At 36.7% G+C, this 18,506-nt stretch overlaps 1 protein-coding gene across 1 annotated transcript; it reads right to left on the bottom strand.

Moving 5' to 3' along the window:
* Positions 1–1,343: 1,343 nt before the first annotated feature.
* Positions 1,344–17,223, bottom strand: LOC110710753 (protein N-terminal and lysine N-methyltransferase EFM7). The gene is made up of 7 exons (XM_021889089.1): positions 17,037–17,223; positions 16,897–16,955; positions 7,153–7,286; positions 6,234–6,379; positions 5,524–5,595; positions 1,753–1,854; positions 1,344–1,637 (listed from the first exon to the last, which is right to left on the bottom strand). Exons 1-7 carry the CDS (start codon positions 17,095–17,097, stop codon positions 1,492–1,494), a joined length of 720 nt encoding a protein of 239 aa, XP_021744781.1. The 5' UTR covers positions 17,098–17,223; the 3' UTR covers positions 1,344–1,491.
* Between the last annotated feature and the right edge of the window lie 1,283 nt (positions 17,224–18,506).

Raw genomic sequence — 18,506 nt, 5'->3', positions numbered from 1 at the left:
AGAAAAAGAGCTGAGAGAGGCAGAGACGGTACCTTTTGAAGTGAAATCTGAAACTAGGCGGATCCGGCTGGGTCAGTGGAAAACGAGCTCTCTTGCTTGCGCCTGACTCAGACGGATGACTTCTACTCTCTCAAAGTATTCTCTCTAGAAATTTTTTGTAAACGTACAAAATTATAAGGGTAAAACGGATATATATAGAGGGTAAATATGGGGGCATTTCCGTAATTTACCCGGAAGGTGAACGGTTACTCTTTAATGGTAAAATTACCGCCAATAGGAGCGTGACAAGTGTCACAGATGCCACGTGGCATGCCACATCACATCTGTGAGGGGCAAATGTTTAGGGTAATTTTACCCCGCCACGTGGTCCAATCAGAGGATGACACGTGTCAGCCTCAGGATGGCCCAAAGTGGACCAATCCCTGCTTGACACGTGTCACTCCAGAAAATAAGGGGAAAAGGCGGCCTTCAGGCCCAAATCCCGAGAAAGCCGCAAAACGGCGCAGCCCACCAATGATTAGGGTTCAGTGACCTAATCAAGGGCACAAATCCAAAAGACCCTATAAATAGGGAGATGTCCCTCATTTTGAGGGCACGTTTTTACCATCTATTACACTAGCATTCTCTCACATCAGAGAAACACCTGATCTTGGAATCCGAGTAGATACCCACCTAAATTTCCGTCCTCTTTATTCCTTTTCGAGTTACTAACTTGACCGTCGGAGGCGGAGCTCCAACCACCCGGAGTCTCCGTTATTTTGCAGGTACAGCTCGACCGGATCAGACTTCGTGTTATAACTCTCCCGAGGGACAAAAACACCCAAAACAGTTACCATCCATGGTAACCGATTTTGGGCTCCGGTTACCACGCACGGTAACCGATTTTGGGCTCCAGTTACCGTGCACCTTAACCGATTCTATGGTAACCGGAGCCCAAAATAGATTGGGCTCCGATTACCATACACGGTAATTGATTTTGGGCTTTGGTTACCGTGATTGCCTGAAATTTATTATAAAAAATTAAAAAAAAAGGAGGGAAGATGGTGGGTCGTCGGTGCGGTGGTGATCGTCGCCGGTTAGTGTGGTGGTGGTGTCAAGGTGTTAGTGATTGATGGCAAGAGGGAAGATAGTAGTGAACTACTAAGGACATGGTTGTCCATTCACACTAAATGTCGGCAGTTTTGATAATTTTGGATGGCGGTATTTAACACCAACCATTATGTTGGAATTTTCATGCAGAGATGTCCTGCAGTCCTATCCAATTCATTTAGCAATTGATAGATAAAAAATGAACTTATATGAAGATTCCATTTAAACAAACTCATACACAAATTCATCAGCAATAACAACCCAAAATCATGAAACTTATATATGAGATGAAAAATATAGAGTAGAAAATACGATATAAGAGAGAACTCTCATGGTTTTGTTTTCTTGAGTGCTAGGAAAGTCGAATTTAAACATTTAACCTCACTCTATCAAATTAGGTTTTCATTCCTTAGAGGTTATGCAGTAAACACGAGATCCAAGATGTTGCACCTCCATACCAGCATCCTCACAACCCTTGAAGAAGAGAGTTTCATCGTCTTTTCCTATTCGTCGTCTCCAACTCATCAAAAATGCAGGATAAGGTAATCCTGATAAAGAGTTGCTCACAAGGAACTTAGTTTCTAAACATTAAGTTTACAAAGAAATCACAAGTAATTGACACAAAATGAAGAAAATAAAATGCTCAAAAAGAGAGTATCCCACCATCCTGCTTATTTTGAGGTAACATATTCATGTTCCCTTTCGGTTGGTAAACCTTTAGAAGGAAAGATAAGGTCTTGATCAAGTTTGGATATTGTTTCACATCTACAAAAAAGAGAGTAAAGTTGCAGTATTACTACAAGGGATCAAGTTTAATTTGGATAATGTTTCATATCTAAAAAAAAAAAAAGAGAGTAAAAATGGAATATAAGTAGAAGGAATAGCCCAACAAAGACAACGATAATAAAAGAGTAAAAATGCAACACAAATTCTTATAGCCATTGTGAGTGCTATATATAGGGGTTACCCAATCATTATTCAGGGGTTATTTTGTTAGTTACAAGGGCACTCAAAAAAGCAGTATTTTAGGGGTTACCCGATCATTATTCAGGAGTTATTTTGTTAGTTACAAGGGCACGATAATAAAATCAGTGTTAAAGGAGTTACTCGGTCAGTATTTTAGGGGTTACTTTATTCTTTTACAAACAACCGCACACAAGAGGCGTTCAAAAAAGCATTATGGAATATTATTAGAAGAATAGCCCAACAAAGACAATGATATTCCTATAACAAAAAGAGTCGGCTATTTATTTATGGTCAAAGAGATTAGTGCTTAAAATGAAAAGGATGACAAGGAATCATCATATCCATTTAGTTTATTTTATTATTATTAACGGCCATGGTTAAATACATAAAACACTTTTGTACAAATGTTTATAGCTGAATGTGCATTTTTATTTTTATTGTAATTTAAATGTGCAACTTTTTCATCATGTGCATAGTTCTACATCAAGCTCTCCACTAACTTTTAGTTCCAAATTAAATATATGCACATTAAGCTAAAAATATACTCAGATTGAATACAAAAAAGTTGCACATTTAACCATTGATCCATCTTAAGAATCTTCTTATTGAATATTTTCAAGTGATTTTGTGACTTAAAAGGTCTAAACTATCCTCACATTCATTATGCAAGTTAATTTACTTATATTAACTTTATCAAAGTAGTAAATCCAATAAAACCATACTCCCTCCATTTTTAAATACTTGCTCCATTTCTCCATACGCGGAGTTTTGGAGAAATTGTAGAAAGTAATAAAATATGGAGGTAGTGGGGTTGGTGGAAGAATAAAAAATTTTATAAACCCAAAAGTAGTGGATAGAATTGAAGGAGAGAATAAGAATTAATATTGTTGGGTCCACTTTGTGAGATATATTAATTAAATATTGTAAAAACTTTCCAAATAAAAAAATGAAGTATTTAAAAACGGAAAAATAGAGCAAGTATTTAAAAACGGAGGGAATACTTCTTTAATATTTCTTAGTGTGGTAAATGAGGGGAAAAAAGCAACAATGCAGTACAAAGCACAACAATAATAGGAAGAATAAGAAGCAAAAAAACACACGAATTATACGTGGAAAACCCTTTCAATGTGAAGAGTAGGGGTGATAATGTGACTAAGCTATCCATAAACTATTAGTTAAGGGTTCGTTGGGCATTGCTGTGGTTTTCTGTTTTTTGGTTTTTGGTTTTTTGTATTCTAAAAGTATAAGATATGTGTCCCATAATGAATCAAAAATTATATAAACTTATTAAAATTATGATAATTTTGAAAACTGACAATAGAAAAGTGGAAACACCTTTTTCTTGTTTTCTGTTTTTGGTTTTTGGTTTTCAAAAAAACAGGAAACTGAAAACCAAAATTGATGTCAAACAAGCCCTAAATGTAAATCTAAATGATCAAATTCATTTAGTAATTTTTACAATCAAATCAACACCTTTGACAACTCCATCCATTCATTGCCTACCGTTGCTGAGAATAAGAGTAAGGAAGAGAGCTTATGGCTTTAATGGGTCAAATTTGACATCAGAAGACCAAAAAAATCAGAAATTTTAGACACACCACAACAAAGTCGCCGTTTGATGGTAGGATTTCAAAGGCTGTCATCTTGTCAATGCTGCCTCGCCTTCATTGATTTAAAGGTGTGGTTAATGGGTTTTATTGGGAATGAAGTGGCAGTAGTGACGGTAGGGTAGAGGCTTTGATAGGGAGAGAGAAGAGTGAAGAAAATAAAGTGATGGAGGTGAAAGATGGTGAGTAGGTGTGGCAATTTGGGTCAGCAGGGCCATTTTGGTTATACTTAGAAATTATCAAAAATAGGGTAAAACAAAATATTATTACTAAATATGAAATTAGGGACAAATCGGGTCGAATTCGGATTGTTTGGGTTCGAGTTTCTCACGGTAACTTCGGGTCATGTTATTGGGTCGGGTTAGAGACTGTCAGCCCTAACAGTGAGGGTCAAGGGTGGAGAGGAAGGCTTTTCGGAGGATAGAGATTGACATTACCAACTCCGCCTGTGGGTTTTCCCTGCCAATCCCAAGCCTAAATAAAGGATGAGGGTTACGGTACAACTTTGTCACATTGCTTGACATGAGCCACAATTATTGAGAATAGTACTAGAATGGGTGACCTCTCGGGAAATTCTCATGTTAGTTCATGTAGAAGAAGAAAGATTGGCACTACCAAAAAAAATAAAAAATAAATAAAAAAAAAACCAATTTCTCTCTCCCCTTTACCCAGGTCACCTTAAAGGTGGTTATGTGATGGTAACTTGGTAAGGCCGCTTATTTTACAAAGTTCTCTTAACAGTCAAATATCTTTGAACAAGTATTGATTTTTTATTTTATTTTTTTAAAAAAAGAAATAATAAAATATAAAATAAATAAAAATGTTGATATTGAATGATTTCCCTACAAATTGTTCAAGCATAAATTTATTCCCTATATGCATCGATTTAACTGTTTAAATAATTATTCCCACGATGTTGTCCACGTAGGATTGGTTAAGCTTCGTAACTTTTTTTTCTAGTTAAACATAGAACCGTTAACGGTGATAGCGGTTCTATACATTAAAACTGCTAACACCATTAGCAATTCTAATAATTGAAAAACATAACACTATAATTTTTCTTCCACTTCTTTTTGTCTATTAGAACCGCTAACAATGTTAGCGGTTTTAATGTATAAAACCGCTATCACCGTCAATGGTTTTATGTTGAAACAAAAAAAAAATTACGAAGCTCTATCCAATCCTACGTGGACAACTTGTGGGAATAAGTTTTTAAACCGATGCACATAGGGAATAAATTTACCTTTACGCAATTTTTAGGGAAATTGTTCATTGATATTTTGAAAATACAAACTATATAAATTTAACAAGACCACACCTTATAAGGTATTCCTTGTACGTAGTAAATTAGTTAAAAAGTGCAGTCAAATTATACCCTAAAAATGTCATTAGTGGAAATTAATTTGGGATAGGAGTAGCTAATAATTTCAAAGGTAAATTGTATCCTACTTCTTGATTCAAATTACTAAATATAAGAGGACGCATTCAATCATATTAGGACATTAACATGCTAATGTTCCATTGAAAAAATATAAAAACAAATTTTTAAAAACCCAGTATTTATTAATTAATAATTCCTTTATTCTCTTTTTTACTTGATCCGCTTTGTCTTTTACATTATTCACCATTCCACCTTTGACACTCTTTTGTGAATTATATGTAAGGGAAAATATGTTCATGTGAGATCTAGTTAGAATTGTCTATATAACTTTTATAATTTATACTTATAGAGAATTAAAGTTATTGATGGTTAAAGTTGTGCATCGATAAGCGTGATAAAATAAACCGGTCAAGTAAAAAAACAGAGGAAGTACAAAGTATTTAATGTAAAAATTAACTTTGTAAGAGATCGCGTACTTACATAATAAGATATCACTTGCAATTATCAGATCCCAATTTGAATTGGCATTTGAAAAGGAGTCACCCCATGTATCTGAAAACAAGCAGCACCTTGTTATCACCTATCACTCATTAGCTTGAATATGAATGATTGAATTCACATACAGATTTTTCACAATTAGCCTTGATTTTTTCAACTTATTCAATGTATACCACCCAGCTTTTATTTATTCTAAATCTTTCTTATGTCTGCTATAAAACCCTACTTAACTCGTTAAATCATTAATTTACACAATGAATGCGAATCAACTCAAAAAAAATAAACTAGGTAAAGAGCTAGTTAAAGGCTAATGGGAAAGATAGGGAAGATTCAAAATAAGTTAAAAATTAAGTAGAGCTAAATAGGGGAGAAAAGGCACAAAAAAAGTTTCAAAAAAGAAAAAGTGTTGTTAATTAGGGGTTGTTTGGTCATTAAAGTCATATGGCACAATTCTTGCAAACTTAAGGGATATACGATGAGATATGAAATTTGAACAAGATATTTCCAAGTGAATGCTAAAAAAACTGAAAGTTGTATTCACACATTTGGCCACATAAAATTCCCAAGCAATAAAAGTTACATAATCCCAAATCTAAGGTTGCAGAAATTCGTTCACAATATAAAGGGTTTATAATGGCAACTAGAAATCAAGACGGAAACATGAAAGTCTTTTGAGGATTTAAGTAACTCACGCTTGACATGAGGAAGAGCAGGGACAACTTTGTTGATTTTGCAATTATAAGCTATATTATCCTCGATTTCTTGATCATCATAATCAGATGTTGTAACATCAATTTGTAACAGTTTTTTCAGAAAGATAGCCAAAGCGCCAGTTCCACTGCCATCAATGAATGAGAAATTAAGAACTCGTGAGCCCAATATCAACCCATAAATATGATAATTTCAAACAAAAGCAGAAGATCAGCTTCATACTAACAAATTGATTGCATTTATCTCTACAGTAACACTTTTTGTAATAGTACACCATTCTGTTTCAAGTTAAGCATTAATAGACAACTGGCAAAACACAATCTACTACACTTTTTCTCTAAGATAGAAAGTACATGTATGTATAAATATAAACAGAAGCTGCTAACAGACTCGGGGTGATTTAACAGAAATTATTGACACTGGCCTATCGAGTAAAATTCCAAACCATAGCTGATTATCGACACTGAGACAAAGATCTGAGGGAGGTAAGCCTTTAAGACAGGTAGAGGTCGAAAACAAAGGAAGAACAACATCAATATGAAATATGTTTCTACAAACTTATTAGGGCACAAACAAGAGGGTAAAAAGCCCAATATTCATCGCCACAATAATAAACGGTTTTACAAGTAGCACTAAACATATTCCAAATAACAAAGATGGTTTGCACATTAGATGCACACTAGCTTTTTATTTGTTGCGGAGACCCGAGAACAACATATTCAAGATTAAACAAAAATTCTTTGTTCCAATTCATCAAAACTCAAAATGAGTACATCACCAAACCAAAACTGCAGATTTAGTCATTTAGAAGCCTTAACATAAGACCTCAGCTTAAATCTTGACTAAGTTTGCCATTAATATAAATAATACATAAAATAAAAAGAAAGGGACATTACATGCCTCCCCAATTCAATGACATGCCTCCCTTCTATCATAGACCGCTTTTGGACCAACCATTCAGAAAAAGCAAATGTACCTGGCCAGAGCAAATTTGCATTCAGCTGGTGGAAGGAGAATTCCCGAACGATCAACTCCTGCAATTGCAAGAAACACAAAACTAAAGATGTTGAATAAGACATTAAAGATGGACCATTTCCTCCACATGCGAAAGCCCTGAAAACAGGAGCTTGAGGCATAAGGCATCACATAACAGTCAATATTTAAGTCATCAGATTTTAAAGCACTTTCCATTGCGGTAACATGTCTGACAACTGTAACCGATTCGTCAAATAAGAAACATATAATAGTTGGCCAACTATATACTGATGAACATTTCTTGCCACAGCATAAAATCAGACTAGTTAAGTATCAAATGGCTATCTGCTGAGTTCCAGTATGCTCAACCTATCTCCTTGCCTCTTGACCCCAACGCTAAGCTGTTAACCCCCTTTTCTTTGAGTCAAGCTAATGTGTACTGTGTAAGTAGTTGTTGCCTTAAACCTTCCACTTTGTAAATGGGGATTGGGGATGTCTGCTACTCCTGATATGGCTAGGAGGATTCATTCGTAAAACTCATGCGAAGGATGCAAATATGGCAGAGTACTTAGCAATTCTTTATGCTGCTGCCTGGTCTAAATGGAAACAATTGGATGACTTGCTCAAAAAATGTTGTGACTGGTATTAATGATTTGCAATTTTGCAAAGGATCAGAGATACATATTTCAACGATGCCTGGAGACCTGATGTTCTTTGGATTTTCAATTCTCCTGTTTTTGCTGAATGGGATAGCTCCTGTCTAGCTTCTTTATCTACTCTATTGATCCTATGTACTTTGATTGTAATGTGGATTTATATTTAGTTCCTGCTACTGGTACTTCTCTGAACTTTTGTAATTTAAGTGTCACTTTGACACATAATTAATCTATTCTACCCCTTCAACCAAAAAAAAAGAAGTAAGATGTGAGATTTAAAGCCTATCCATTTCTCTATTTTGAACAACTCTTTTTAAAGAATATTAATAGAGATTAATGTTACTCAAACTCTTCAATTCTCAAGTACCCATGTTGGAACTCTTAAGTCTCTAACACTCGATGACTATGAACACTTGATACTTCACATTGAGCCAAAAATATGATAAATTTTAAAAAATAGCAAACATTAATAAGTACACTTTGTCTAACATAGATACTTGAGTCCAAATAGTATAGTATAAAAAAGCATTAGTAACCCGCTGATAAGATATAAAAGCTATTGACCAAGATTTTTTATATAGTTTACTATAACATAATGATATGTCCAATTTATATAGTGTTTTACCCCCGTCCCTTGGTCATAATTAGTAGTGTTTTTGGCTATTTAGAGCCACTTTTATTACTAATTGGAGTTTTCTAGTGTTTTTGTAGTTTTGCTTGAGTTTTGTAGGAAATTGCACATTTGGAACGTTTTCCGGGTTTTTCATGAAGCAACTACGAGCATTAGGAGGACATGACCATCTTTGAAGCCCACGACCGGTCAGAGCCGGTGATTAAGGGCTCGGCATGTGATACCGGGGCATTTGGATCGAGCATTCAAGACCCGAAGAGGAAATCCGGATTGGGCAGAAGAATCAAGCCCAATCGAAGTCCAAGCCTCGAGAAAGATACCGGGCCTGATCGAGCAATAAAAACTACACTAGAAAGCAATAAAATCTATACTAGAAAGCAATAATATCTATACTAAAAAAACAATAAATAGAGAAAAGAGTTATCATATGTACAAGAATTCTACCCCCAAGCCAAATCAAGCTATGCCCTCATTGACTTGGGAGTGTAGCTAGGAGAAGCTACTCCTCGTCATCATCCTCCGGTAGCCTCCTCCATAACTCGAGCCGGCACCACCCTGGCTCGTACCAACACCACCATAGCCCGAACCACCTGCAAAGTAGTTAGGGTCTACATTTCCCCCCATTCCCCCAGGAGGAGCATCGCCCCCATAACCATGGACCGAAGAGTAGTCCACATAAGTACCAAAAGCTCCGGGGGTCTAATACCCTCCTTGGGGGTATTGGAACCAATCGAGAACTAATGCCTCGGGGGGAATGCCTCGGGGGGAATAACCCCTCGGCGTGCATAGTCGTCATACATAGGGTATAAACCCCTCCCGAGATTCCTCTCAACATGGCCTACCCTCCTATCTAAAGTGCCTAACCTAGAGTCTAGGTTTTGCACCATGCCCTCCACTCTCCCTTGCCCTCTCTCTATGCGGTCAAGTTGGCTCCTAAAAGCCGAAAAGTCATAAGGGGCATGGGGGTAGATATTATAATCGACAGAGGAGGTGGGCATGCCATAGGTGTAGGGTTGGGGTGGTGGTTGGTATTGGTGTGAATGGTGTTAGGGTGAATGGTGGGTTTGTGGTGAAAGGTGAGGCTCTTGGACCTCGCCTTGACCGTTTATCTCAAAAGTGTAGGAAGGCTTCTCCTTCTCAAATTTGGTCAAGGCGGGGTTGGGTAGCGTAAATGTCTGGTCTCTCCTACCCGATTCCCGGTGGACTATCCACCATGTCTCACCGCCCATAGGTTGCACCCAGTTAAGGCCCTCTAAGTATGCTAGGTCCATGAGGGTAAAACCCTCCACTTTCCTATGCCCGGTCGGGTTCCATCCTAGGTGTTTCACTGCTATATGGGTCACCAACCCCCCAAATTAGATAGGCGCCCTAGACCTACCCCCCTCGGCCGCCCTTTGAAAATGTTGGGCTATCCTATGTGGTATTTTTAGTTTTTCACCGTTAGAAATCATATAGGAAGCCAATAATTCAAGTTCATCCCTCCTAACGTTTGCCGATTCATGCCTCCCAAATATTGTGAGGCCGGCAAACCTTTGCCAAAACTTTGGGACGGGATGTTGAATCCACGTCCCTTTGGCATGTTGGAGGTTAAGCAAACCCTCCCCGGTGAGTCTTTTATAAACCACGGCAATGTGATCTTGGGAGGGTTCAATAGGCTTATCCGATTTAAGCTCAAACAATTTACCAAATTCTTTTAAAGTTAACTGCACATCATTGTTTAGCAATCGGAATTTGACATGAGTGATTAAAGCATTAGTTTTAATAACATTGAAGCTAGAAATAAATTCTAATGTCAAATAATCATAGGTATCATAATGCATTTGAAAAAATCCACTCATTCTTATACCTTTCTCTACCGGTTTATCAAGTCCTAGCCTAGACAACGTAGGATGATGTACAAATCGAGTAGAGATTACCTGTCTCTGGATGAGGTTGAGCATCCTAGCTCGTTGTTCGGTTGAGGTTATGACAACTTCCTCCCATCCCGATATTTGAAGCTCCGGGTCGACCATCGGTTGTTGTTGTTGTTGCCTAGAACCTTCACCCCTTTGTTGTCTAGATCTCTTTGAAGCTATTTTAAGTGAAAAAGTTAGGAATTGAAGCTTTCTCTCTCTAAGGGTTTTGAGAAATCTTGAGAGAAAGTGGTAGAAATTTGGTGGAAATTGTAGAGGAGGGTTTTGGAGTGAGGAATATGTGAAAATTTTTGGGTTTTGGTGGATGAATTTGAGGAAATCTTGAAAGGAAGGTTTTCTTTTTCTTTCTTACTCCTTCTTCATTCACACTTTCTCTCTCTAAAACCTCCATTTTCAAACCTCCAAACTCACTTTCCTTTCGAGATCTCCTCAAATTCATCCATCAAAACCCAAAAATTTTCGCATATTCTACATCCCAAAACCTTCCTCTACATTTTCCACCAAATTTCTACCACTTTCTCTCAAGATTTCTCAAAACCCATAGAGAGAGAAAGCTTCAATTCTTAACTTTTTCACTTAAAATAGCTTCAAAGAGATCTAGACAACAAGGGGTGAAGGTTCTAGGCAACAACAACAACCGATGGTCGACCCGAAGCTTCAAATACCGGGATGGGAGGAAGTTGTCATGACCTCAACCGAACGGTCGACTCGAAGCTTCAAATACCGGGATGGGAGGAAGTTGTCATGACCTCAACCGAACAACGAACTGGGATGCTCAACCTCCTCATCCAGAGGCAGGTAATCTCTACTCGATTTGTACATCATCCTACGTTGTCTAGGCTAGGACTTGATAAACCGGTAGAGAAATTGTTTAAAGGTATAAGAATAAGTGGATTTTTCCAAATGCATTATGATACCTATGATTATTTGACATTAGAATTTATTTCTAGCTTCAATGTTTTTAAAACTAATGCTTTAATCACTCATGTCCAATTCCGATTGCTAAACAATGATGTGCGGTTAACTTTAAAAGAATTTGGTAAATTGTTTGAGCTTAAATCGGATAAGCCTATTAAACCCTCCCAAGATCACATTGTTGTGGTCTATAAAAGACTCACGGGGGAGGGTTTGCTTAACCTCCAACATGCCAAAGGGACGTGGATTCAATATCCCGTCCCAAAGTTTTGGCAAAGGTTTGTCGGCCTCACAATCTTTGGGAGGCATGAACCGGCAAACGTTAGGAGGGATGAACTTGAATTGTTGGCTTCCTATATGATTCCTAACGCTGAAAAACTAAACATACCACATAGGATAGCCGAACATTTTCAAAGGGCGGCCAATGCGGCCGAAGGGGGTAGGCCTAGGGCGCCTATCTACTTTCGGGGGTTGGTGACTCATATAGCATTGAAACACCTAGGATGGAACCCGACCGGGCATAGGAAAGTGGAGGGTTCTACCCTCATGGACCTAGCATACTTAGGGGGCCTTAACTGGGTGCAACCTATGGGCGGTGAGACATGGTGGATAGTCCACTGGGAATCGGGTAGGAGAGACCAGGCATTTACGCTACCCAACTCCGCCTTGACCAAATTTGAGAAGGGGAAGCCTTTCTGGAGATAAATGGTCAAGGCGAGGTCCAAGATCCTCACCTTTCACCACAACCCCACCATTCACCCCAATACCAACCACCACCCCATCCCCCCTACACCTATGGCATGCCCACCTCCTCCGTCGATTATAATATCGACCCCATGCCCCTTATGACTTTTCGGCTTTTAGGAGCCAACTTGACCGCATAGAGAGAGGGCAAGGCAGAGTGGAGGGCATAGTGCAAAACCTAGACTCTAAGTTAGGCACTTTAGATAGGAGGGTAGGCCATGTTGAGAGGAACCTCGGGAGGGGTTTATACCCTATGTATGACGACTACGCACGCCGAGGGGCTAGGCATTAGTTCCCAATTGGTTCCAATACCCCCAAGGAGGGTATTCGAACCCCGAAGCTTTTGGTACTTATGTGGACTACTCTTCAGTCCATGTTTATGGGGGCGATACTCCTTTTGGGGGATTGGAGGAAATGTAGACCCTAACTACTTTGCAGGTGATTCGGGCTATGGTGGTGTTGGTACGAGCCAGGGTGGTGCCGGCTCGAGTTATGAAGGAGGCTACCAGAGGATGATGACGAGGAGTAGCTTCTCCTAGCTACACTCCCAAGTCAATGAGGGCATTGCTTGATTTGGCTTGGGGGGGAGATTTCTTGTACATATGGTAACTCTTTCTCTCTTTTCTCTATTTATTGCTTTTCTAGTATAGATTTTATTGATTTCTAGTGTAGTTTTTATTGCTTTCCTTTATGAAAAAAATACAAAAAAAATTGAAAAATAAAAAAATTTAAAAATACGTTCCAATGAATTGTAAATCATGCTTCCCTGTGTCCCATATTTGGAAAATATTGTTTTGATTCTTGGTATATGATAATGAGCTTTGTGAATTTGTTGATCATGATTTGAAGTTTAATTGTTTGGATGCCTAAACATGCGTCAATTTTGCCAACTATTTGTGAATATAGTGCTTGACTAGTTGATTTGGTTAGGAATGTGTGATAGTTCGTGGTATGTCAAGGAATTTGAGTATTGGTTTGCAACTATTAGTAATGTTTGTATGGCTCAATATTATGCACATGGAGGAGGACGAATGCATTTGTTCTCTTATGTAGCCTTCAGACGATATTAGATACATTTGTTCCCTTCTTGTTACCCATGTTGTTGCTTGTGCCCTTTTTATTGTTTATTTAGCCACATTACAAGCCTATATGAGACCCATTGGTTACTAATCCCAAGCTTGGCTTGAGGGAGCTATTAGTTGGTGAGATGAGGGAGTTGTGGTGTGCATATTATTTGCACAATGTGGGAATAAAAGGAGAGTGATTGTTCTTTTGATATTATGGTTGGAAAATATTGATGTTTTGTATTTCAAAGTTGAAAATTTCCAATATGAGATAAAAAGAATAAAAAGAGCAAAGGAAAAAAAAAAAATTGTTTCAAATGTTCAATTGTTCTATATGAAGGTTGCTTAAGAAAAAGGAAAAAAAAAAAAAAGAATAAGTAGTTCAAAGTTTGTTTTAATTCACTCTATTTCCTATTATCATACTTTGTGAGTGAATATGTAAGTGTTGGGATTATTGTTATGTATATGATTGCTTGGTGAATTTTTGTGGAGTTAAGTTGTGATTGGAGATGTTTTGGTCATCACTTATTTTTTACCTTGGGTTTTATTAGGATATGGCTTTACTCACACATTTTCCTAAATTTATCCTACCCTCTACCCCCAGCCTTACATTACAAGCTTTAAAGACCTTCCGACCTTTGAGCATAAGAGTGGTATGAATGTGAAAGTGTTGTTTATCAATGCAAGTTATGATTTGACATATTTCGAGTCGACTAGTAGGTTGAGCGTACATTGTTTTAAACACGCGAGAGTGTGAGTTGGGAGGGCATTGTTCACATATAAAGGGGTTGGTTGGAGAACGATCGAGTACATCTTTTACTCGCCACATAAATAAGAGTTGAGTGTGTGAGCGCTAGTCTTGAATTCTATATGCTCATGTGGTTTGCTCTACTTGACAATTGTTGGAGAGGAAGAATGATTAGATGAATGAGATTAATTGACATTGAAGCATGTTCATTAGATTTGCCTTGAATCGTTTGTGCTTGATTTTGTTTACTTGGGATGAAGCATGTTTTATATGTTCATTGATGAGCCCTTTGCTTAGGGACAAGCAAAGGTTTGGCTTGGGGGAGTTTGATATGTCCAATTTATATAGTGTTTTACCCCCTAATTGGTTTTTTTAGTGTTTTTGTAAATTTGTTTGAGTTTTGTAGGAAATTGCACATTTGGAGCGTTTTTCGGGTTTTTCATGAAGCAACTATGAGCATTAGGAGGACATGACCATCTTTAAAGCCCCAACCGGTCAGAGCCGGTGATTAAGGGCTCGGTATGTGATATCGGGGCATTTGGATCGAGTATTCAAGACCCGAAGAGGAAATTCGGATTGGGCAGAAGAATCAAGCCTAGTCGAAGTCCCGAGAAAGAGACCGGGCCCGATCGGGCAAGCTTGCACCCGATCGGGCAAGCTTGCACCCGATCGGGCGGGCGCGCAAAAGACAGCACCAGCAAGAAGGCGCGTCCGATCGGGTGAGCATAGGCTTGATCGGGCGCGCACAGGAAGGCTCTGAAGAAAAAGGCGACCCCGATCGGACGGCCTTTCGGATCGGGCGCGTGTTTTTGGAGCCGAGTTTTTAGTTTTCAATTAGAATTTATTTTAGGGATGTTTAAGTACGATTTTTGTACGTAATTTTGATTACCTTCTCTTTTAGACTTTCTCTCTCTATTTAGAATATTTTCTCTCTCTTAAATTCTCTCAACTTTGTTCTTAATTCCACTCCTTAATCCAAATTTCTTTTGGTAACAGTTTCTTCTCTTTTAACTTAAGTTATTTTCTTTAATTCTTTCATCATGTCTTGTTTTATTGTTTTGATTAGTTTAGATTTAATTATGCTTGAGTAGTTTTATTTCTAGGGTTTATGGGGATCTAATAAATAATATGAAGGGGTAATTTGTGATTGTTGATTATCAATGCTTGATTATTTTCCTATCGATTGATTTAATGCCATGCAATTAGGTTTGGCCAGATTTAATTGTATGAGTTTAGCAATATTGATTCGAGATTCGAGAGATGAGAATTGATGTTTAGGCTTAGTTTCAACAGGCGGACTAATTTATAAATGGTTAAGTCGAGAATCGAGAGATGAGATTTAATACCGCTAAATTAATTCTGTGATTGTAATACGTAGCGAAAGCCCTTTATAATCTGATTAATTGATGCATTGATGATTGCTTATTATGATTTACAGAATATTGTTTATTAGTGAACCTATGCCCTAGGTTTTTCCTTCATTGATTTATCTCCTATTTTATTCCCTTCTTACTTTTACCTTTAGTAGTATAATTACTCTTTTACAACAAATTTGGTTATTTGATAATTAAGATTGCTTCTAATTAATTAGGAATAAATTGACTTGTTTTCCTGTGGTTCGACCCTTCTTCCCTATCTACATAGTTAGTGGATTTAGGTTTTATTTTTTATTAGGTGAATACGACTTGAGCCTGCCACATAACTTAAAACTTGCAAAAATTGTCCAATAATGACCAATCAGCACAACATAAAGTAAGCTCAATCCTTTCCTAGTTATCATTTAAAAGTGCATCCAACTCAAGTGCATAAAATGAAAAAAGGGGTTTCAGATAGCAAGATTCATTGACCACCTATGGGTCATTGATTGATATCACTTCCATAGGAGCTTAATATGATCATACTTGCACACATCATTACAAATTAATCCTTCCGTTAAGAAACAATAGTCTCATGTACAATTTCAAGATGTCTGGAAATAATAACCAAGTTCTCTAAAATAGTAATTGTTAATGACTGGGTTTTTTAAAATGTCCCTGTATATATAAAGTGAAGACGAGTTTGTTGATCTCAGCTTAATTATGCAGGATTTACACATTATTATAAAAGGTGGTTAATTCTGGAAAAAGCTACGGAGGAAGTAATTTGAACAATGCTATCATCCAGGAGTCTTTGAATATAACAGCACTTAAATGACAAATATGACAGACATCATGGTTCTGAATTTCTGATACAAATCAGAGAAACTCCAATATATCGAATGTACTTCCTTCGTTCTTTTATGTTAAATGAATAACCGAATAAGAAAAGTTGAGCATATAAGAAGTATAAAAAAAATAAAATATATAAAAATAAAATAAAATAAAATAAAATAAAAAAAAAAAACTTCTTTTATGTTCAACTCCCAGTTCCTATTTTGTTCTACATACTTGGCTTTATTCTATTTTAGCTTGCTCTTTTAATCGTTGCGTATACAGAGTAGAACATAGAAGACCAGATGAATACTACTTTATACATAATATACTTAGAAAAAAAAACTTGTTCTCGAATCAGATTCGTCTTTACATGATCTAAATAGAAGCAACTAGCCACCTACATGCCATATTTAAGTGAGCAAGCTCAATAAAACTGCTCTTTTTTTTTACTAGCCTTTTCATTTTAGCAAACTAGAAACAAAAAATTGAAATCAAACCAAACTAGCTACCAAATTAGTGATTTCAATTTGTTCCTAATAAACATCAAATGGTTTTACACTTTAAACTGCTCCTTTTTACTAGTCTTTTCATTTTACCAAACTAGCAACTCAAAACTGAAATCAGATTATAGTAGCAACAAAATTAGTGAACTCAATTTTTTTTCTAATAAAAATCAAATGATTTTACAATTGAATCTCTACAAATCTGAACTGCATTGCACTATAACAATTTTAAACTACATGCAAATTACAAAATTATTAAGGAAAAATATGCAATTGAATTGGGTATAGAAGAAATGAACTCACCATTCCTGGAAATTGATGGGTTCTTTCAACAAAATTTTGTGGAGTACTGGGTTCTTCATCTGCTCAAGTAAAAATGGCGGTAAAATTTGTAAGATAAGTTTAATTAAAAATTAATTACTTGGATTTGAAGAGAGATGTACCAGAAGAATTGTCAGAAGTGTTGCCGAAGAGGGAAGAAGGGGAGAATAGAGCAGTCTCCATTTCCGTACAACGAAAAACGGTGAATAAGACGGCGGAAATGCAGCGAGGTTCTGACTTTCAAACGCACCCTAATGATGCAATTAGGTTTGTAATTTAGGGGATGCGCTCGGGTGCATGATGCGCATGGTGCACCCGAGGTGTATGGGTTCATTTCATTGCACTTTTATATTTTAAAAATTGAATCTTGTTATGAAATAAAGGGAATATGAGAGGAATTTAGGGGAGAATAGATTAGTCTATCATTCCATTGAGCAGGGATGTATATATATATACATACAATAGCTAGGGTTTTCTTAGAGAACATTAAACCCTAAACCTAGAATGTACTAAATGGTACGTGAATATAATAGGCATCCACATAATATTTCATAACACTCCCCCTTGGATGTCCATTATCGAAGATTGTGTCTCATTAAAACCTTACTACGAAAAACTCTGTGGGATAAAAACATAGTAAAGAAAAAAGAGTACATCATTTTTCGTAATACGCTTGCAATGCTGCTTCATTAAAAACCTTACCAGAAAAACTCAATGTGGGACAAAACCATGGTCAAGGAAAAAAGAGTGCAGCGCGTATTTTCTCCCCCTGATAAATACATAACGTATTAACGTGAAATCTTTTAGTGTAAAAATCCGACGCGATATGGTTGAGTAACTTCTTCCATGTAGCAGAACATCATTTCTTGATGATTGATCCTTTCAAATTGAACTTGAATCTTCAAATCTTCAAATGGACTTATTGAGCCATCTTCATTTCTTCATACTTGTGAAAAAAAAATGCAAGTGTTTACCAATATTTCATTCAATTCGGTAGGTTTTGTTTCAAATTATCATAATAATTAGATGTATGCCTTCTTCTAGAGGTCATGTATACTACAAAATGATGATCAATAATTGATCACATTATCCAAACATAATTTCATGGCAACACTTGATATCATATATATTTCATTTTCCAGTATCATATGAATTAAGAAATCAAACTAATTACATATTTTGTTCATGGCTCTTCTGGACCATAAGATTATTATTCTCACTCGATGGTATCTCAATCTTTATTCTTTAATTAGACATTTCATGTTTTGTATGAGACTTCGCCAATGAATACATAGACTTATTGAATCTCACATACTCAAACTTCAGGTTGAGATATTGATGATGTAGTCATATTGATTTTTCATGACTTTGATAATAATTGCAATATTCAAGATATAAAATATGTAGGGCTGGGTATTTAAATACATCGTATATAAGTTCTTCAGGAACTCTTCTTACATGAATCATAACAAGTTATTATTAAAACGACGTCATCAATAATTTCATCACTATTGTAAGCCCATTGAAATATAAATATTTCTTTGTAAGTTCCCATCAATATTGTATATATGACTTATTATACATTGGACAGA

The sequence above is a fragment of the Chenopodium quinoa genome, unplaced genomic scaffold (assembly GCF_001683475.1).
Source record: "Chenopodium quinoa cultivar QQ74 unplaced genomic scaffold, ASM168347v1, whole genome shotgun sequence".
Taxonomy (NCBI): Eukaryota; Viridiplantae; Streptophyta; class Magnoliopsida; order Caryophyllales; family Amaranthaceae; genus Chenopodium; species Chenopodium quinoa.
Note: the sequence above shows the minus strand (reverse complement) of the source record. Positions and strands in the feature narration are given on the sequence as shown.